The sequence below is a fragment of the Salvelinus fontinalis genome, unplaced genomic scaffold, assembly GCF_029448725.1.
Source record: "Salvelinus fontinalis isolate EN_2023a unplaced genomic scaffold, ASM2944872v1 scaffold_0167, whole genome shotgun sequence".
Taxonomy (NCBI): domain Eukaryota; kingdom Metazoa; phylum Chordata; class Actinopteri; order Salmoniformes; family Salmonidae; genus Salvelinus; species Salvelinus fontinalis.
Window position 1 is genome coordinate 80,289 of NW_026600376.1, and position 22,654 is coordinate 102,942.

At 47.1% G+C, this 22,654-nt stretch overlaps 1 protein-coding gene across 1 annotated transcript in view; it reads left to right on the plus strand.

The window, feature by feature from the left end:
- Positions 1-22,654, plus strand: part of col7a1l (collagen type VII alpha 1-like) — a 121,199-nt gene that overhangs the window by 18,566 nt on the left and 79,979 nt on the right. The window contains exons 6-22 of the mRNA XM_055912403.1: positions 1,366-1,539; positions 3,579-3,742; positions 6,126-6,255; positions 8,497-8,613; positions 10,922-11,077; positions 11,793-11,909; positions 13,482-13,628; positions 13,870-13,989; positions 15,487-15,645; positions 15,894-16,007; positions 16,352-16,501; positions 17,637-17,774; positions 18,786-18,932; positions 19,262-19,381; positions 20,260-20,406; positions 20,975-21,295; positions 21,704-21,843. Of these exons, the coding sequence (XP_055768378.1) occupies positions 1,366-1,539; positions 3,579-3,742; positions 6,126-6,255; positions 8,497-8,613; positions 10,922-11,077; positions 11,793-11,909; positions 13,482-13,628; positions 13,870-13,989; positions 15,487-15,645; positions 15,894-16,007; positions 16,352-16,501; positions 17,637-17,774; positions 18,786-18,932; positions 19,262-19,381; positions 20,260-20,406; positions 20,975-21,295; positions 21,704-21,843 (2,561 nt within the window). The remainder of the gene's footprint in view (positions 1-1,365; positions 1,540-3,578; positions 3,743-6,125; positions 6,256-8,496; positions 8,614-10,921; positions 11,078-11,792; positions 11,910-13,481; positions 13,629-13,869; positions 13,990-15,486; positions 15,646-15,893; positions 16,008-16,351; positions 16,502-17,636; positions 17,775-18,785; positions 18,933-19,261; positions 19,382-20,259; positions 20,407-20,974; positions 21,296-21,703; positions 21,844-22,654) is intronic.

Sequence of the window (22,654 nt, forward strand, 5' to 3'; positions counted from 1 at the left end):
TAGTACATAGACATACAGTACATAGACATGCAGTACATAGACATACAGTACATAGACATGCAGTACATAGACATGCAGTACATAGACATGCAGTACATAGACATGCAGTACATAGACATGCAGTACATAGACATGCCGTACATAGACATGCAGTACATAGACATACAGTACATAGACATGCAGTACATAGACATGCAGTACATAGACATACATTGACATGTGCAGTGAGAGTGTCTCTGCTCTCCTCAGCCCAGAGACAGGAAATAACTACAGCTCATTAGCCAGTGGTGAGCTAATTACAGTGATTTTTCATCAGGCTTTTCTGTGCCCCCCACCCCACCCCCACGGAGGCCGGGTCCTGGCATTCATCATCCCCATAGAGGGAAGCATCAGTCTGATCAGCTAGCTCCTCTCTGTCTCACACAGCTGGACAGAGCCAGCTAACACAGGCACTACACAGTTCACTACACAGTTCACTACACAGTTCACTACACAGTACACTACACAGTACAGTACACGACACCACCAGAGCAGGGGGGAGGTGATCAGTCAGCGCCTTATGATGTGTCTGTTTGTGGTGGGGGGGGGGGGGGTTCTGTGTGTGGGGATAGGGGGATTGTGTGTGTGTGTGTGTGAGTGTGTGTGTGTGTGTGTGTGTGTGTGTGTGTGTGTGTGTGTGTGTGTGTGTGTGTGTGTGTGTGTGTGTGTGTGTGTGTGTGTGTGTGTGTGTGTGTGTGTGTGTGTGTGTGTGTGTGTGTGTGTCAGGATATATCTCTCATCTCAACACATTGCGTGAGCTCCATCACTCTAAACCCCTTGACACTCTAATAATATGAGCAGTTAACAGAACATTGTCTCTCTAATCGCATTTGGAATGGAACAAGATTCACTTAATGCCCTGTACAGTACTTTGTCATGACAAATGGACGCTATGATAGATCAATGCTAACTAATGAACTAAATGAATAGATAGATATACTAGATAGGAGCAACTAGGATAGAATGGATGAACTCTCTAGTAGTTCTGAAAACAGATATTGTTTTTTGCATTGCTGATAGCTATTGTGGTGCCGTATTGGGTGTACTGAAAAAAAATCATTTTTACAACTATGTCCATTCTAGCTTTTATAGGTAGGTAGCCTAGTGGTTAGAGCGTTGGACCAGTAACCGAAAGGTTGCTGGATCGAATCCCCAAGCTTTTTACCACAAGGTAAAAATATGTTGTTCTGCCCCTGAACATCCTTCTTTCTCTCTCTCTCCATCCTTCTCTCTCTGTCTTTCTCTCCCACGTCTCTCTCTTGTTCTCAACTTATTTGCCTAGTTAAATAAAGGTTAAATTAAAAAAAATTAAAATGCTTCTCCTAGGGGTGAGAGGAGCTGATGAATCAGAGCTGCGCAGCATTGTGACTGAGCCCCACGAGGAACACCTGTTGCTAGCCGCTGACTTCTCTCTCCTGGATGTTCTCCTGCCCAAACTGTCCCGAAGAATCTGTTTCACCGCCTCTGAACCCCCACGCCCCGTCAAACACACCCCGGCCGGTGAGAATTAGTTCCAACCACTGATCCAGGATCAGATTGCTCACCTCCAATCGGAGCCCTAACCATTAGATGGGTGAAAAGAATCTGATCCTTTATCAGTGGTTGAGGGCAACTTCGAAAGTACCTACTCCTGAGAATACCCAGAGATGTTCTGCTATGCAGGTATCTTTGTGTAGTGTGGCTAGATGTCAGCTGTACATGGTTATTGTTTATGTGTATGTATTTAAACATGTTATTTTGTTTAGTGGTGTCTGGTACGTACTCTGTATGCTCTTTATGTTTTAACCCCTTTATGTTTCTCTCCCTGTCTTTCTCTCCCTCCATCCTTTTCTCCCTGTCTTTCTCTCCCCTCCATCCTTCTCTCTCTGTCTTTCTCTCCCCTCCATCCTTCTCTCTCTGTCTTTCTCTCCCCTCCATCCTTCTCTCTCTGTCTTTCTCTCCCCTCCATCCTTCTCTCTCTGTCTTTCTCTCCCCTCCATCCTTCTCTCTCTGTCTTTCCCCTCCATCCTTTTCTCTCTGTCTTTCTCTCCCTTCATCCTTTTCTCCCTGTCTTTCTCTCCCCTCCATCCTTCTCTCTCTGTCTTTCTCTCCCCTCCATCCTTCTCTCCCTGTCTTTCTCTCCCCTCCATCCTTTTATCCCTGTCTTTCTCTCCCCTCCATCTTTCTCTCTCTGTCTTTCTCTCCCTCCATCCTTTTGTCCCTGTCTTTCTCTCCCCTCCATCCTTCTCTCTCTGTCTTTCTCTCCCCTCCATCCTTCTCTCTCTGTCTTTCTCTCCCCTCCATCCTTCTCTCTCTGTCTTTCTCTCCCCTCCATCCTTTTATCCCTGTCTTTCTCTCCCCTCCATCTTTCTCTCTCTGTCTTTCTCTCCCTCCATCCTTTTCTCCCTGTCTTTCTCTCCCCTCCATCCTTCTCTTCCTGTCTTTCTCTCCCCTCCATCTTTCTCTCTCTGTCTTTCTCTCCCCTCGATCCTTTTCTCTCTGTCTTTCTCTCCCCTCCATCCTTCTCTCCCTGTCTTTCTCTCCCCTCCATTCTTCTCTTCCTGTCTTTCTCTCCCCTCCATCTTTCTCTCTCTGTCTTTCTCTCCCCTCCATCCTTCTCTCTCTGTCTTTCTCTCCCCTCCATCCTTCTCTCTCTGTCTTTCTCTCCCCTCCATCCTTCTCTCCCTGTCTTTCTCTCCCCTCCATCCTTCTCTCTCTGTCTTTCTCTCCCCTCCATCCTTCTCTCTCTGTCTTTCTCTCCCCTCCATCTTTCTCTCTCTGTCTTTCTCTCCCCTCCATCCTTTTCTCTTTGTCTTTCTCTCCCCTCCATCTTTCTCTCTCTGTCTTTCTCTCCCCTCCATCTCTCTCTCTCTGTCTTTCTCTCCCCTCCATCCTTTTCTTTCTGTCTTTCTCTCCCCTCCATCTTTCTCTCCCTGTCTTTCTCTCCCCTCCATCCTTTTCTCCCTGTCTTTCTCTCCCCTCCATCTTTCTCTCTCTGTCTTTCTCTCCCCTCCATCTTTCTCTCTCTGTCTTTCTCTCCCCCTCCATCCTTCTTTCTCTCCCTCCATCCTTCTCTGTCTTTCTCTCTCCCCTTCCTCCATCTCTCTCCCATTCCTCCTTCTTTCTTTCCCTCCATCTTTCTCTCTCTTTCTTTCTCTCTCTCTCCCTCCCTCCATCCTTCTCTGTCTTTCTCTCTCCCCTTCCTACTTCTCTCTCCCCTCCATCCATCCATCCTTCTCTCTGTCTGTCTTTCTCACCACCTCCCCCTTCTCTCTGTCTTTCTCTACCCCTCCATCCTCCATCTTTCTCTTCTTATTCGTCACTCCCGTTTCTCTCCAACCACCTCTCCTTCCTATCCCCATCCTTCTCTCTCTCCTCTCCCCATCTTTCCCCCACCCATCCTTATATCTCCCCTCCCTCACCCCATCCTTCTCTCTCTCCTCTCCCCCATCTTTCCCCACACCCATCCTTCTATCTCCCTCGCCTCCATCCTTCTATCTCCCTCGCCTCCATCCTTCTATCTCCCTCTCCTCCACCCTTCCCTCCATCTCCCTCCCCAGTGGAGGAGCGTGTGGTGGGTCCCCGGGACCTCCAGGTGAGTGAGCTAGCCTACAGCAGTCTGAGGCTGACCTGGAGCCAGGCTACGGGGGACGTCACCGGCTACCGCCTCCTGGTCACCCCCCTCAGTCCCAAGGGACAGCTGCTGCCCAGCCTGCAGACACAGGTGAAGGGGGGGGTGTGTTTAGAGGTTGAGATGTTGTCGTAATAACGGTGGCTAAATGCTGAATGCCAGCTCAGACGTTGGGCTAAAATAGGATATTAGGAGTCAAACCACATGGGTAAAGTGCCTGGAATTGAATTGAATCAGGAATTGAATTGAAAACACTTTCTGAATTGGAAACTGAATTGACTCAAAATCTTGTTAGGAGTGTAAGGAGGGAGCTGAGATAGGTGAACCTGGTAAGGGGGTGGAAGGTGGGTAAGGTGGCACGGGGATGGGATGTGAGAGGTGACAGGATATTGGGCCCAGGACCAGATGGTACAGACACAGAGACTGACCACAGCAGGATACTGATAGATAGAGGTGTGTGTGTGTGTGTGTGTGTGTGTGTGTGTGTGTGTGTGTGTGTGTGTGTGTGTGTGTGTGTGTGTGTGTGTGTGTGTGTGTGTGTGTGTGTGTGTGTGTGTGTGTGTGTGTGTGTGTGTGTGTGTGTGTGTGTGTGTGTGGCTAGTATGCAGTGAGAGAAAATCAGAAAGCAATATCACAATGACCTTGAGCTTTGTAATGTACTGTACACTACACTATTTGTTGGAGTGTGTGTTTTTGTGCATCTGTACAGAACATTTGCTGACGCTTTCTTCTGAACTATATTGTGACACACATTCTTAGTCTTTGTTTTGGAGTGTGTGTGTGTGTGTGTGTGTGTGTGTGTGTGTGTGTGTGTGTGTGTGTGTGTACACACGTACTTTGTCTCGCAGGAATGGAATCTTTCCCCATTGTGTGTATTCTCTCAGTGATTTTCTACAGCCTTGCCAGAGCCACAGGGCACAGCACTGGATTCTCCGAGTGGGTTGTTTGCGTGTCCTTGCTATGACACTGGTGTAGAACTCTGGAGAAAGATACTTCAGCATTCTCTAACAGAACCATTCCTGCAGGGACAATCCAGCTCTGCGGCATTACATAACCTGTGTACTGGGTGGTGGAGTCAGAGGAGAGGATGGATGCAATAGGTTTGAGATGTACTGTGGAATAGAAAAGTGTTTTCTAACCCAAACATTACAAAAAAATTGTTTTTATTGTCACATACACTGGATAGAGGCAGTGAAATGTGTTGTTTTACAGGGTCAGTCATAGTAGTACGGGCCACTGGAGCAAATTAGGGATAAGTGCCTTGCTCAAGGGAACATTGAACAGGTTTTTCACCTTGAATGCTACGGTATTCAAACCAACAACCTTTCAGTTACTGGCCCAACGCTCTAACCGCTAGGCTACCTACCACCCTAAAACTGTTGCACATATCAGATCTATTTCACCTGATTCCACTAGTCCATTAATTATCAAGCCCTTGTATAGTTGAATCAGGTGTGCTGGTGCTGGGAAAGAACAAATATGTGTCACGGCTGACTGAGTGGTGATTCTAGTGATGGTTCACTGAGTGGTGAAAGACTGGTGTAGAATGATTACAGAGTAGAGTGATTCTAGTGATGGTACACTGAGTGGTGAAAGACTGGTGTAGAATGATTACAGAGTAGAGTGATTCTAGTGACGGTACACTGAGTGGTGAAAGACTGGTGTAGAATGATTACAGAGTAGAGTGATTCTAGTGATGGTACACTGAGTGGTGAAAGACTGGTGTAGAATGATTACAGAGTAGAGTGATTCTAGTGATGGTACAATTTCTGAATACACACATGCGCAAGCACACATCCACACAAAACCATCCCCATAAACACCCTTACCCATTTCACTCAAATCTCTCCCTCTCTCCCTGTCCCTGACCCATTCCCTCTCCTGGTCCCGCTCCTTGTCCTTCACCTGCTCCTTGTCCCTGTCCTTCTCCCTGCCCTTTTCCTTGTCCCTCTCCCTGTCCCCCTCCCTGTCCCTCTCTCTTCTGCTCCTTGTCCCTGTCCTTGTCCCTGTCCTTGTCCCTGTCCTTTTCCTTGTCCCTGTCCCTCTACCTGTCCCTCACTCTCTCCCGCTCCCTCTCCTTGTCCTACTCCCTGTCCATGTCCTTCTCTCTGTTCCTTTCCCTGTCTCTCTCTCTCCCTCTCCCTATGCTTCTCCCTGTCCCTGTCCCTCTCCTTGTCCCACTCCCTCTCCTCTTTCTCTCCCTTTCCCTGCCCCTCTCCCTGTCCCTCTCTCTCTCCTAATCCCTCTCCCTATCCTTCTCCCTGTCCCACTCCTTGTCCCGCTCCCTGTCCCTCTCTCTCTCCTGCTCCCTCTCCATATCCCTCTCCCTGTCCCTCTCCCTGGCCCTGTCCTTCTCCCTGTCCCTCTCTCTCTCCTACTCCCTCTCCTTATCCCTCTCTCTATCTTTATCCCTGTCCCTCTCCTTGTCCCGCTCCCTGTTCCTCTCTCTCTCCCTGTCCTGTGTGTGTCGTATCAGACTGATCTGAAAGGTGATGAGAGGACATCTCTAGTGACAGAGCTGACTCCTAAGACAGAGTACTCTCTGACTGTCTACGCCATCTACCCTGGCCTCATTGGAGTCTCTGCCACCATCATTACACAGACACGTGGGTTACAGAGGCACTAACATCAACAATCCCACACACAGACATGCACCCACCCTAACACACGAGCGTGCACACACACAGACATGCACCCACCCTAACACACGAGCATGCACACACACAGACATGCACCCACCCTAACACACGAGCGTGCACACACACAGACATGCACCCACCCTAACACACGAGCGTGCACACACACAGACATGCACCCACACTAACACACGAGCGTGCACACACACAGACATGCACCCACACTAACACACGAGCGTGCACACACACAGACATACACCCACCCTAACACACGAGCATGCACACACACAGACATGCACCCACCCTAACACACGAGCGTGCACACACACAGACATGCACCCACCCTAACACACGAGCGTGCACACACACAGACATGCACCCACACTAACACACGAGCGTGCACACACACAGACATGCACCCACCCTAACACACGAGCGTGCACACACACAGACATGCACCCACCCTAACACACGAGCGTGCACACACACAGACATGCACCCACCCTAACACACGAGCGTGCACACACACAGACATGCACCCACCCTAAAACACAAGCGTGCACACACACAGACATGCACCCACCCTAACACACGAGCGTGTACACACACAGACATGCACCCACCCTAACACACGAGCATGCACACACACAGACATGCACCCACCGTAACACACGAGCGTGCACACACACAGACATGCACCCACCCTAACACACGAGCATGCACACACACAGACATGCACCCACCCTAACACACGAGCGTGCACACACACAGACATGCACCCACCCTAACACACGAGCGTGCACACACACAGACATGGAACACACGAGCGTGCACACACACAGACATGCACCCACCCTAAAACACGAGCGTGCACACACACAGACATGCACCCACCCTAACACACGAGCATGCACACACACAGACATGCACCCACCCTAACACACGAGCGTGTACACACACAGACATGCACCCACCCTAACACACGAGCATGCACACACACAGACATGCACCCACCGTAACACACGAGCGTGCACACACACAGGCATGCACCCACCCTAACACACGAGCATGCACACACACAGACATGCACCCACCCTAACACACGAGCGTGCACACACACAGACATGCACCCACCCTAACACACGAGCGTGCACACACACAGACATGGACCCACCCTAACACACGAGCATGCACACACACAGACATGCACCCACCCTAACACACGAGCATGCACACACACAGACATGCACCCACCCTAACACACGAGCATGCACACACACAGACATGCACCCACCCTAACACACGAGCGTGCACACACACAGACATGCACCCACCCTAACACACGAGCGTGCACACACACAGACATGCACCCACACTAACACACGAGCGTGCACACACACAGACATGCACCCACACTAACACACGAGCGTGCACACACACAGACATACACCCACCCTAACACACGAGCATGCACACACACAGACATGCACCCACCCTAACACACGAGCGTGCACACACACAGACATGCACCCACCCTAACACACGAGCGTGCACACACACAGACATGCACCCACCCTAACACACGAGCATGCACACACACAGACATGCACCCACCCTAACACACGAGCGTGCACACACACAGACATGCACCCACACTAACACACGAGCGTGCACACACACAGACATGCACCCACACTAACACACGAGCGTGCACACACACAGACATACACCCACCCTAACACACGAGCATGCACACACACAGACATGCACCCACCCTAACACACGAGCGTGCACACACACAGACATGCACCCACCCTAACACACGAGCGTGCACACACACAGACATGCACCCACCCTAACACACGAGCGTGTACACACACAGACATGCACCCACCCTAACACACGAGCATGCACACACACAGACATGCACCCACCGTAACACACGAGCGTGCACACACACAGACATGCACCCACACTAACACACGAGCGTGCACACACATAGTAGCGCACACAGGTAAATATTGATAAGCATATACAAACACCAGCTGAACACACTCACACATACAGTCTTAATCTACATGCAGACATTCACCCACACTGAAACGTACACATCACATATCTGTGCTCATTTACAACCAGGCACTTTGCATATACACAAGCAATTTCAAATGTACTCAACGTTCCAACATATTTTCCCTTCCTCTGCCTTAGCCCCTGTGCCTCCCGTCTCAAACTTCCGTGTGATGGAGGAGGGCCTCTTCTCTCTGAGGTTGGCATGGACACCACCTCTAGGGAAGCTCGAGGGATACAAGATATTCATCCCCAGATGTGAGTTGACTCCTGTATTGACATAACACCACATCATTAGTCTGATCCAGACTTGGGTTCAAGTAATATATCTTTCAAATACTTGAACTGTTTGTTTTAGACCGTCAAGAGTGCCAGGTGCGGCAGACGTTTGTACTTTTGGGACTGTTCTATTGGTCCATTGCAGTAGACAACCTTAATCAAGCACAGCTAAGGTATTTTAAATGATTTGAGTATTTGAACCCAGGTCTGGTCCCACCATAGTTCTTTCGGTTTAATTGAGGCTTCATATCATACAGGTCTCTTGAGGTTTTACAACAACTTTGACACCAGGTACAGAAGTTGAAAAGGGTATACATACAGTGCCTTTGGAAAGCACTCAGACCCCTTGACTTTTTCCACATTTTGTTATGTTACAGCCTTATTCTAAAATATGTACATTAAATGTAAAAAAAATCCTCAGCAATATACAATACCCCATAATGACAAAGCGAAAACAGGTTTTTAGACATTTTTGCAAATGTATCAAAAAATTTCAGAAATACATTTTCAGACCCTTTTCTATGAGACTCGAAATTGAGCTCAGGTAAATCCTGTTTCCATTGATCGTCCTTGAGATGTTTCTACAACATGATTGGAGTCCACCTTTGGTAAATTCAATTGATTGTACATGATTTGGAAAGGCACACACCTGTCACAGGATTGTGTCGAAGCACAGATCTGGGGAAGGGTACCAAAACATTTCTGCAGCATTGAAGGTCCCCAAGACCACAGTGGCCTCCATCGTTCTTAAATGGAAGAAGTTTGGAACCACCAAGACTATTCCTAGAGCTGGATGCCCTGCCAAACTGAGCAATTGGGGGATAAGGGCCTTAGTCAGGGAGGTGACCAAGAACCCAATGGTCAACTCTGACAGAGCTCTAGAGTTCCTCTGTGGAGATGGCAGAACCTTCCAGAAGGACAACCATTTCTGCAGCACTCCACCAATCAGGCCTTTATGGTGGAGTGGTCAGACGTAAGCCACTCCTCAGTAAAAGGCACATGACCGCCTGCTTGGAGTTTTTCAAAAGGCACTTAAAGACTCTCAGACCATGAAAAACAAGATTCTTTGGTCTGATGAAACCAATATTGAACTCTTTGACCTGAATGCAAAGCGTCACGTCTGGAGGAAACCTGGCACCATCCCTACGGAGAAGCATGGTGGTGGCAGCATCATGATGTGGGGGTGTTTTTCAGAGGCGGAGACTGGGAGACTAGTCAGGTATCAGGAAAAGATGAACGGAGCAAAGTACCGAGAGATCCTTGATGAAAACCTGCTCCAGAGCGCTCAGAACCTCAGACTGGGGCGAAGGTTCACCTTCCAACAGGACAACGACCATAAGCGCACAGTCAAGACAACGCAGGAGCGGCTTTGGGACAAGTTTCTGAATGTCCTTGAGTGGCCCAGCCAGAGCCTGGACTTGAACCCAATTTAACATCTCTAGAGAGACCTGAAATAGCTGTGCAGCGACGCTCCCCATCCAACCTGACAGAGCTTGAGAGGATCTGCAGAGAAGAATGGGAGAAACTCCCCAAATACAGCTGTGCCAAGCTTGTAGCATCATAACCAAGAAGACTCAAGGCTGTAATCGCTGCCAAAGGTGCTTCAACAAAGTACTGAGTAAAGGGTCTCAATACTTATGTAAATGTGGTATATATATTTTAATTTTAATTAGCAAACATTTCTAAAAACCTGTTTTTGCTTTGTCGTTATGGGGTATTGTGTGTAGATTGATGAGGGAAAAAACTATTTAATACATTTTATAATAAATCTGTAACGTAACAAAATGTGGAAAAAGTCAAGGGGCCTGAATACTTTCCGATTTCACTGTATCTCATTGTAACCCCTTCACATGTTCTCTACTAGATATCATGCCTCTGATTACCCTGTCTCTTGCCGTGTCAAAACAACTTTGACACAGCGACTGCTACAGAATTAGACAGGGTTACATATTTTGTCATAATCCCTTTACTTGACATCATGGCTCCCATTCTCTTGTGGTGTTATAACAAATGTAGTACCCGGTACAGAATTTATAATTGTCTTTATTGAAGGTAGTTATCTCTGCTGGTACAGAAGTTCATCACTCCTGGTACAGAATTTATAATTGTCTTTATTGAAGGTAGTTATCTCTGCTGGTACAGAAGTTCATCACTCCTGGTACAGAATGTAACAGGGATACCTATGTTGTCCTAAACTCTATAAACCCAGAAATAAAATCCAGCGTAATGTGTTTTATGTTTAAGTAGTCTGTCCATGAAAGATGAATTATGTCCTGCCCCCATGCAGCCGACCGGCCAGGGCTGACCTATGAGCAGGTGCTGCGCGGCGACGCCTCCTCCCATGTGATTGACAGCTTGGAGGAGGATAAGAAGTACACCGTCAGTATCTTTGCTATCTACCCCCAGGGCACCAGCCAACCTGTCACCATCGTCGGCAAAACACGTAAGTGACCCTGCTGAATGTGTCGACCAACAGCTAGAATTTTACATTTGAGTCATTTAGCAGATGCTCTTATCCAGAGAGACTTACAGGAGCTATTAGGGTTAAGTGCCTTGCTCAAGGACACAGACAGATTTTTAAAATTTAGTCAGCTCGGGATTCGAAACCAGTGACCTTTCGGTTACTGGCCCAATACTCTGAACTGCTAGTCTACCTGCCTAAAACCAATCCTATGCTTTGAAATCAATGAGTGGGAGTTTACAAGTTGTGGAACACTTGTAGAAAATGGTGGAGAATCAGGATGCTTCCATTGCCTTTGAAAGTGATCTTGAAAATACAATCTAAGTCAATTGGTTATGAAATATATATTTCAATAGAAGCTTAATGCCCTATTTCACACCTCTCTGACTATGTAATAAGTTGTTTTTCTATGATTGTCCACTAAGTGGCAGTGTAGCTTCTCCCAATATGTTGATCAGATTTCCAGGCTGTGGTCATGTATTTCACCATCTGTGTGTGATGCAGTTTGTCTGTTCTCCATCAAATTACATTGGTAAAATGTATGTAAATATTAAAGAAACGGTATTCATTAGTGTTCCCCCCCTAACTGAGACTCTGTGTGTGTGTGTGTGTGTGTGTGTGTGTGTGTGTGTGTGTGTGTGTGTGTGTGTGTGTGTGTGTGTGTGTGTGTGGGGGGGGGGGGGGGTCTATTCTGCAGTGAAACTGGTGCCAGTCCAGCAGCTCCTGGTCCAAAACGCCACCACAGACACCGTCCAGGCCCGCTGGGGCTCAGTGAAGGGGGCCACGGGGTATCGCCTCACCTGGTCCTCCTCAGGTACTGGGACCCTTTTAGCAGTGTGTTACCAAGATCACTCAGAAGACACACTGAACACACATTGACCACTCAGACACAGTGTCTTTGAAATCACCATACAACATGCAGGCTGCATACAGAGTATACAGTGCCTTTGGAAAGTATTCAGACCCCTTGACTTTTTCCACATTTTGTTACATTACAGCCGTATTCTCATCAATCTACACACAATACCCCATAATGACAAAGCAAAAACAGGTTCACATTTACATAAGTATTCAGACCCTTTACCTTTGGCAGCGACTACAGCCTCGAGTCTTCTTGGGTATGACGCTACAAGCTTGGCACATCTGTATTTGGGGATTTCCTCACACTCAAGGACATTCAGAGACTTTGTCCCAAAGCCACTCCTGCATTGTCTTGGCTGTGTGCTTAGGGTTGTTGTCCTGTTGGAAGGTGAACCTTCGCACCAGTCTGAGGTTCTGAGCGCTCTGGAGCAGGTTTTCGTCAAGGATCTCTCTGTACTTTGCTCTGTTCATCTTTGCCTCAATCCTGACTATTCTCCCATTCCCTGCCGCTGAAAAACATCCCCACAGCATGATGCTGCTACCACCATGCTTCACCGTAGGGATGGTGCCAGGTTTCCTCCAAACATGACGCTTGGCATTCAGACCAAAGAGTTCAATCTTGGTTTCATCAGACCAGAGAATCTTGTTTCTCGTGGTCTGAGAGTCTTTAGGTGCCTTTTGGCAAACTCCAAGCGGGGTGTCATGTGCCTCTTACTGAGGAGTGGCTACCATCTGGCCACTCTATCATAAGACCTGATTGGTGGAGTGCTGCAGATATGATTGTCCTTCTGGAAGGTTCTGTCATCTCCACAGAGGAACTCTAGAGCTCTGTCAGAGTTGACCATCAGGTTCTTGGTCACCTCCCTGACCAAGGCCCTTCTCTCCCGATTGCTCAGTTTGGCCGGGCGGCCAGCTCTAGGAAGAGTCTTGGTGGTTCCAAACTTCTTCCATTTGATGATGCATGATGGAGGGCACTGTGGTCTTGGGGGACCTTCAAGGCAGCAGCAACATTTTTTGGTACCCTTCCCCAGATTTGTGCCTCGACACAATCCTGTCTCGGAGCTCTACAGACAATTAATTCGACCTCATGGATTGGTTTTTGCTCTGATATGCACTGTCAACTGAGGGACCTTTTATAGACAGTTGTGTGCCTTTCCAAATCTTGTCCAATCAATTGTATTTACCAAAGGTGGACTCCAATTAAGTTGTAGAAACATCTCAAGGATGATCAATGGTAACAGGATGCACCTGAGCTCAATTTCGAGTCTCATTCAAAGGGTCTGAATACTTATGTAGATAAGGTATTTCTGTTTTTTACTTTTAATACATTTGCCAAAATTTCAACCACATTTTTTTCACTTTCGTTATGGGGTATTGTGTGTAGATTGTTGAGGAATTGCTGTAATTTAATACCTTTTAGAATAAGGCTGTAACGTAACAACATTTAGGAAAATTCTAGTGGTCTGAATACTTTACGAAGGCACGATCACAGCTAACCAACCCTCCTCCCCTCCTTTACCTCCAGATGGCCATAGAGAGAACGTGAACCTGGGGGAGACCTTTAACTTCTACATGATCCAGGGCCTCCACCCAGGCACTGAGTACAACATCACCATCAACCCCATCTTTGTGGACATCGAGGGCCCTGTCATCTCTACCCCAGCCAAGACACGTGAGTTACCATGGAAATTGGGGCTATGTACAGGATGAGTCAACTTTTGAACATTATGGTCCTAAATGACACCCATTTTAGCTTCATAATACAGTTCTTTCTAGCAGAGCCCTAGCAGTGTGCCGGCCGAGGCCATCTCCCTTCATCATGCAGCTGTTCAATGACTAACATTCTATCCATAATGATAGTTAAATTCTCTCCCCTCTCTCTCTGCCCTCTCTCTCCTGTATCCCTGTGCCAGTGGAGAGCAGTGCAGTCCAGACTCTGAAGGCATCGGCAGTGAGCACCAACAGTGCCATGGTCTCCTGGAACTCTGTCCCTGGGGCCACCGGCTACAGACTAGCCTGGGGGCCCACTCCAGGTGACCTCTCACCTCTACACAATGCACTCGCACAATACAAACCAAAGCCCTGCCCAAAAACAACCCCCCCTACCCCCTAGACACTTGTGGAGATCTGAGGGGATTTGATCTGATAGGCTAGGTGGAATGTTTTACCATATTGCTTATCCCTGTCCAATCCTCTCAGATCTCCAGAAGTGTGTATGGAGCTAGGGGCTAGAGGTTCTTTCTCGACAGGGCCTCTATTTATCTCTTTCTCTCTCCCTCCCTCCCCCTCTCTCTCCCTCTCTTTCTAACGTACTCTGTCCTCCTGTCCTCCCTTTGGGCATCTCTTCCTTTTGTAATTCTTTCTCTTTCCTCTTTCCCCCCCCCCCCCTCTCTCCCTCTCTTTCTAACGTACTCTGTCCTCCCTTTGGGCATCTCTTCCTCTTGTAATTCTTTCTCTCTCCTTTCTCTCTCTCCTTTCTCTCCCCTCTTTCTCTCTCTCTCCTTTTCTCTCTCATGCGTGATGTATCTCTGACGATGTTCAGAGTCTCCCCAACTCTGTGTACCTACCTACCATCCCTCTGTCTCACCGTGTCTATCAAAATCAGCATCACTAGAACATGATTGGAGGAAGATTCTGCAGCGGGCTTATGGATAAAAAGAAAGTGGGGGGTGGGTGTATTTGATGTCACCCTTCTGAGCGTCCCTGTGGGGACACGACACGGATCCTTTGAAATGCCAGGACTGGGATCCCCACCATGTCACTCGGTAGTACCAGCGTCATTTCCATGTGACAAGCTGGCATCATGGCCACCCCCTCAGAAAACAGGAAAATAAAAGGAGAGATGGAGGGATACGTGGGTTGTTTTAATGAGGGGACGGGCTTCTGATGATGTTCATATGGGAATGACAGGAAAGGGGGGAATGTGTGAATGAAGGTGTGTGTGTGTGTCTGAAAGTGAGAGAAAAGGGATTGATCAAGCCAGATGAAAGATGGAGGAGGGATAGTAGGGCGCCTTGTCCTTTCATGTGGAGATGATGATGAGAGTTATTTTGGGGTTTAGGTTGGTTTTTGTTCACGCATCCTCTTCTCATTGCCCTCACGACTGGTTGCCTTTTCTTTTTAAACTCGGGATGCTTTTAATATCAACAGAGCTACGCTTGGAAACGAAAGGTATCATCAAACAATCCCAATGTCTGTAGAATTACTTGCTTTCGATGATTTGATTTGCCTGTAATGAGCTGTAAAGCAATATGAAAGGGACAAATTGAATGGAACGTCGTTAAGGGATTCATTAAGTTGAGTACAAAGAGAGACCTAATTGCTAATTAACTAATTTAATTTAAGCTACATAGTGAGCCATTTTGCAAATCATCAGACACAACTCAAGTGAACACTCCATAGGTCCAAAAGAGTTGGCCTCCAATAGCAGGTGATTATCATTATGGGCAAAACACTAAACTGACCTTAGATCAGGGCTTAGGCCCTAATCCTCCCCCTACTCCATTGTTATGTGTGTGTTATTCTTCCAGAGTTTGCGGGTCGGGACCGTCCTAGACAGCTGGCTCTGAACGGCTCCACCACAGAGCACCTTCTGAAGAACGTGGTCCATGACACAGAGTATGTCCTGTCTCTTTACGTCCTGTTTGGATCGCTGGTGGGACCCGGCGTCTCAGCTACCTTCCGCACCTGTGAGTCCAACGCGTCCTCTTTCCTAGTGAAGTGTCTTTTCATCACTACCCTGACGACTTCCCCTTTATCTAGCACTCGGTCGTATCACCCATCATGCAGTATTGTTTAGTGTTTTCATGTTCAGACGCCGCTCCTGTTTCTGTATTCTCTCTATGTTCGTTCTGATTAAACTCACCGACTGCACCTGCTTCCTGACTCCCTGCATCTTCGTCATGTTGCCTTGTATCCCCTCTTGTCTCTCGGCCAGCTCCGTTGGGATATGTGTCTAACTTCCAGGTGACTTCCTACACCAGTTCCTCCATCGACGTGGAGTGGAGTCCAGTCGTGGGGTCCACCGAGTACAAACTCACCTGGAACATCGGTACTGTAGTGGGCTTCTTGTTCCAAATCTTAAATATAACCTTATCTCAAGTTCAAAGATGAATGTAGCCTGTTAACTTGCAGTGTGTGAGTGTGTACACGTGTGTGGGTGTGTGTGTACACGTGTATGTGTGTGTGTGTGTGTGTGTGTAAATGGTTGTGTGTGTGTGTGTGTGTGTGTGTGTGTGTGTGTGTGTGTGTGTGTGTGTGTGTGTGTGTGTGTGTGTGTGTGTGTGTGTGTGTGTGTGTGTGTGTGTGTGTGTGTGTGTGTGTGTGTGTGTGTGTGTGTGTGTGTGTGTGTGTGTGCCTGTGCCTGTGCCTGAGTCTTTTTGCTGTGTTACACAGAGGGCAACACTCCCCAGTCCCAGTATTTGGACCACAGCGTTCTGTTCCACCGCACTGAGGGCCTCAACCCAGAGACAGTCTACATAGTTAGCATCCACGCTGTCTACGGCAACACAGAGGGGCCAGAAATCTCCCTCTCACAGCTCACAGGTACCTGGACAGAGAGTATGGGGTAAATCCTAAGTTGTGCATGATTTCTTTCCCACAGTGGTGATGGTGGGTATTGGACATTTTCACTTATTCATGCATTAATGTCATTGGGAGACTGAGTGCATTTTCGACTCAAGTGGAAGCTAGGATTTGCCCCTATGACGTCAGTGGAGTCTGCAGTCGCAGCAATGTGCTCGGTTGGTGTTGCATATGCATGGAAACACATGTACGCAGTGGTTGACGTTGCTGTCGGTAATGTAATCTCAATTATGCATGAGAAGCCCTCACAGTCCACCGCTGTATTTCCAAGACTATTGTATTTCTAAGATGTGTGATTTGAACGAGACAGACCACTGTTATTTTAATCGAGGAAAGGCGTAATTGAAAAGTGATGATCCATTCAGACCAGGATTACTGATTGAACTTTCGTAAATACATTAAACGGAAAATATGGAGTGTAACACTGAGTCACTGGTCATTTACATAAACCCACAGCCCTGTGGATGAAGTCCTGATATTGTAATTAAGTAGGGAGATATGGAACGTTACGCCCCTTGTACCCTTGTAGACTGGTGGTGCCCTTGGTTTGATTGACGGGTCATATACTTTGAGCTTCCTATTTTAACCGCGGTTCCCTTTGTTGACACTTGAGGCTTGTGTTTTAACCACTGCTGTGTGTGTGTGTGTGTGTGTGTGTGTGTGTGTGTGTGTGTGTGTGTGTGTGTGTGTGTGTGTGTGTGTGTGTGTGTGTGTGTGTGTGTGTGTGTGTGTGTGTGCGTGTGTGTGTCACTGCTGCCTGGCATGGTTGTTATCATCTAATAGTTCTATCTGAGTTTGTTTCTACTGTTAGAAACTCTAAACAGAACGTACTTCATTTATATTGAAGAAGTCCTTCCAGACTGTTGTGTTGTTGAATGAGGAACATTGTCACAACATTTATAATGATAATTGATTGTATATGTATTCAAGGTATGCTCAAAGCGGTCAACATTGAAAGGCAGAAACTCACCTCATCCACCACCGATGTGTAGCATCCATGTAGCGGCAGCCATTTTGTGGCAGAAAGCTCAGCACACATTTATTGTTTATCTTAAATGAACCTACTGTACATCTGTTGTTGATGTGGTTCCATCAGCGTCGGTGACAGAGTCAGAGCTGATCCAGGCGGTCAAGGAGGTGAAGGTGGTGGATGTCGGAGTCAACTCCTTCATACTGACCTGGAGGAGAACACCTGGGGTCACTGGCTACAAGATCTCCTGGAGCCCCTTCCATGGTGAGGAACACACACATACATGTATGGACACACACACACACGTTGACACAAACACACACCACCAAAGCCACATATACTACCCACCACTGCGACCTGTATGCTCTCGTTGGCTGGCCCTCGCTTCATACTCGTCGCCAAATCCACTGGCTCCAGGTCATCTATAAGTCTTTGCTAGGTAAAGCCCCGCCTTATCTCAGCTCACTGGTCACCATAGCAGCACCCACCCGTAGCACGTCTTCCAGCAGGTATATCTCACCAAAGTCGATTCCTCCTTTGGCTGACTTTCCTTCCAGTTCTCTGCTGCCAATGACTGGAACGAACTGCAAACATCTCTGAAGCTGGAGACTCATATCTCCCTCACTAGCTTTAAGCACCAGCTGTCAGAGCAGCTCACAGATCACTTCACCTGTAAATAGCCCATCCAACTACCTCACCCACTATACTGTTATTTATTTTATTTATTTTGCTCCTTTGCACCCCAGTATCTCTACTTGCACATTCATCTTCTGCACATCTATCACTCCAGTGTTTAATTGCTATATTGTAATTACTTCGCCACCATGGCCTATTTATTGCCTTACCTCCCTTATCCTACCTCATTTGCACACACTGTGTATAGATCTTTTCTATTGTGTTATTGACTATATGTTTGTTCATTCCATGTGTAACTCTGTGTTGTTGTTTGTGTCGCACTGCTTTGCTTTATCTTGGCCAGGTCGCAGTTGTAAGTGAGAATTTGTTCTCAACTTGCCTACTAGGTTAAATAAAGATGAAATCAACATTTTCAAAATTAAAAAGTAGGCTCTATCTCAATTCGTCTTTCATGCTTCCTTGCATCCCCTCACCTCCCTCTTGTATTAGAGGACATGGTCCCTCCCCACAGACCTAAGTTCTTCAAGGTGAGGAGAGAGGCTGTGAGGCATAAAGGAAAGATCGTTGTGAAATAGCTGTAGGCTATCCTGCTGTCCCGACCTATATATACCCAATGCATGTTGACCTCTCTGCCTCTAGGTGGCGATGAGAAGTCCCAGCTAGTCTCTTCCTCCACTACCTCCTTCACCATCCCTAAGTTACAGGAGAGCTCGGCCTATAAGATCCAGGTGGCATCTATGGTGGGGGGCCGAGAAGGGAGCCCGTTCCTGGTCACTGCACGCACCTGTGAGTACTGAACTATGGCTACACCTCTGAGATATTCCTCTGGATAAGAGTGACTGCTAAATGACTAAAATGTAGACCTGTCACACGTCTCTACTCACCTAGCACCACCACCTAGCCCAAAAAGTAGCAGTAAGGTATCTTAAAGTTATTCCGTGTGGTTGAGGGGATCAGTTTGAGCAAGGCCAGGTGCAGAACCGATAATCTTGATTGGATATTGAGTAGTTATTTGGGATGCAAGGTGATTTGTAGATCAGTGAGTCTGCACAGTCTGACTGCGATGTAGCCATTCTCAAACACTTAAATGATGTGTTGGATGTGTTATGTTCCAGTGGACCTGCCCAAAGTGAACGGCTTCGCAGCGCTGGACACCACAGACAGCAGTACCTCCCTCAACTGGATCAGCGTTGCCGGGGCTTCTGGGTATCTGCTCTCCTGGAGGCACATCTCAGGTCAGAGGTCAAAGCACAGCCAATCACATCAGGCTGTGACACCAGCACAGCCAATCACATCAGGCTGTGACACCAGCACAGCCAATCACATCAGGCAATGACACCAGCACAGCCAATCACATCAGGCTGTGACACCAGCACAGCCAATCACATCAGGCTATGTCCTCATTCAAAATCTTTAGTAATGCTTTCTTCCTCAATCAATCTAATTGTACAGCACATTACTTACAGAGGATGCAATTCAAAATTCTTAAATAAATACAGTTATAAAAGGTGAGAAAGATAAAAACACTGTTTTCAAAATGTGGCAAATGGCAGTGGGGGTGGGGTGTATATTTAGACAGCGCCTCTCTCTCTTATCCAAGTAATTTCCTTCAATAAACTGCCTAAAGTACAAATGTAATGTCGGGGTTTGTCTTTCATGTCCCAGTCACTTTTTGGTAATCTCGGCACCCAGAACCAAATTGTTTGGTCTGTCACACGAGAAGACTACTTCCTGGAGATTTTATCAACTATGCTTGGTATCATCTTCCCCATTTTTTTAAGTGTGAAGGGTTTGGAGGTCCTAATTAATATAAATCCTTATGTAGGCACAATATATATAACCCGCATGGGTGAATTCAAGATGTAAATGGTGATTTTGTCCTGTAAACTGTCAATTGTTCCAAACTGTTATTGTGATGGGGAAACCTGAGTTACCCTTGGAATTGGGCTGTGTTATGTGTTTTTAGAGTGATGACAATTGTTTTGTGTTTGTTACCTTTTACATTCTCTTAGACCAACCAGAGGACAATTTGTTCACAATGACTTACCTGGCTAAAGGTTAAATAGATTTTATTTTATTTTTTACCACATATGGGTACACTTTTTCTCTTCAGAGTTGGACACCAAAAAGGAGAAGCTTGGCCCTGCTGCCTCCATGTTTAAGCTGAGTGATCTGCTGTATGGCAGGACCTACATCTTCACCATCAGACCTCTGTATGGAGAGGTGGAGGGACCCATCACCTCTATCTACCACAGGATAGGTATAGCTTAACACCTCTTCACGTTCTGGCTCCAGCTCACTGGAACAATAAACAATGTGCTCACTCTAAAACGACAACAACAAACACAATGGTTGAGTGCTGCTATCGTAAGCTGTAAGAAAGGCAACGTTTGGAGAGCTGTCCATTACATTATTATACACTTCACTGGAAACCGTTTATCATACAGGAAACCCAAAGCTGGTTCATGCACTTACTAGGTCATGACATAAGTTATTACTCAGTAACTATTATGGTGTACAGTAGGTGTAGGTCAGGCTAGCGGTTAGAGCGTTGGGCCAGTAACCGAAAGGTCGCCGGTTCGAATAACTGAGCTGACGAGGAAAAATCTGTCTATGTGCCCTTGAGCAAGGCACTTAACCTTAATTTGCTCCCGGGGCGCCGTACTAATATGGCTGACCCTGTAGAACAACATATTTCACTGAACCTATCCATGTATGTGACTATAAAAATGTCATAAATAATGTATACAGTATATCATGTGAAATGTGTCCAAGCACAACACTACGCTACTGCATATGAATCTAAAACACTGTCTATTTCCTTTCAGTGGCCAAGGACCATCCTCTGGTGCCTGTCCAGTCTTTACCCGCCACGCCTGCCCCTCTCCCCCCTCACACCCTCACCGCCTCCCAACCCAATGCAGCCAAAGCCACCAAAGCCCACACCCGCTCCACCGTCACCAAAGCCCCCTCCAAAACCACCGCCGGCACGTCCAAGAAACCCCCAAGCACCACTGTTGTCAAAACAGCTGCAGCCACCACCACCTTTGACAAAACAGCTGCAGCCACCACCAGCGTCGGCCATCTTACCACCACTACCAGAAACCTATTGGTTTTGGATACAGAGACAACTGTTGGACCAGGGCCAGGTAACAGAAGTATTTATAGTACCTATATAGATGAATAGCTGTTAGGCTTTACAATCAGAGCAAACTGACAGACCCTCAGAATAACAGCACTTACCTCCATTAGAGACTACTTCTTAAGACCCTCAGAATAACAGCACTTACCTCCATTAGAGACTGCTTCTTAAGACCCTCAGAATAACAGCACTTACCTCCATTAGAGACTGCTTCTTATGACTGAAGACGTTCCTTTAGCAATGTTCTGTCTGATGATAATGTCTGCTAACAACCAATATCACTGTCACCATGACCTGTGTGTGCGCGCACCTGCACACTCGTTCCTGTGTGTGTGTGTGTGTGTGTGTGTGTGTGTGTGTGTGTGTGTGTGTGTGTGTGTGTGTGTGTGTGTGTGTGTGTGTGTGTGTGTTGCAGTGTGTGGGAGGGTGAAGGCAGACATCGTGTTCCTGGTGGATGAGTCATGGAGCATCGGATCCAATAACTTTGCCAAGCTCAAGGACTTCCTGTTCCGGGTTGTCACCTATTTCCCTGTGATTGGTCCTCAGGGCACACAGGTCAGAGGTCACACACCTTCAATATGGCAAAAGCTTTACTGTTCATTTTAGGATGTTAACACATCACACGCAATAGACTTAATAAACCCTAGCAATGTAAGGGTGAAGTGTACCTGGTTGACTGTACCTGAAGTGTACCTGGTTGACTGTACCTGAAGTGTACCTGGTTGACTGTACCTGAAGTGTACCTGGTTGACTGTACCTGAAGTGTACCTGGTTGACTGTACCTGAAGTGTACCTGGTTGACTGTACCTGAAGTGTACCTGGTTGACTGTACCTGAAGTGTACCTGGTTGACTGTACCTGAAGTGTACCTGGTTGACTGTACCTGAAGTGTACCTGGTTGACTATAGCTGAAGTGTACCTGATTGACTGTACCTGTCATGTGGACTGTGTATACTACTATGCTCCATCATAGAGAGTCTGGTTTCTTCCTAACTAGCTGGGCCTGGTCACCCTCACCTTGGCTTGTTCTGTTAGGTGTTAATGTCCTGGTCACCCTCACCTTGGCTTGTTCTTTTAGGGGTTAATGTCCTGGTCACCCTCACCTTGGCTTGTTCTTTTAGGGGTTAATGTCCTGGTCACCCTCACCTTGGCTTGTTCTTTTAGGGGTTAATGTCCTGGTTCACCCTCACCTTGGCTTGTTCTTTTAAGGGTTAATGTCCTGGTCACCCTCACCGTGGCTTTTTTTTCAAGGGTTTTTCTTTGTTTTTACTATTTTCTACATGATGTTATAATAGTGAAGATGTCAAAACTATGAAATAACACATATGGAATCATGTAGTAACCATCAAATTGTTAAACTCCTTGAA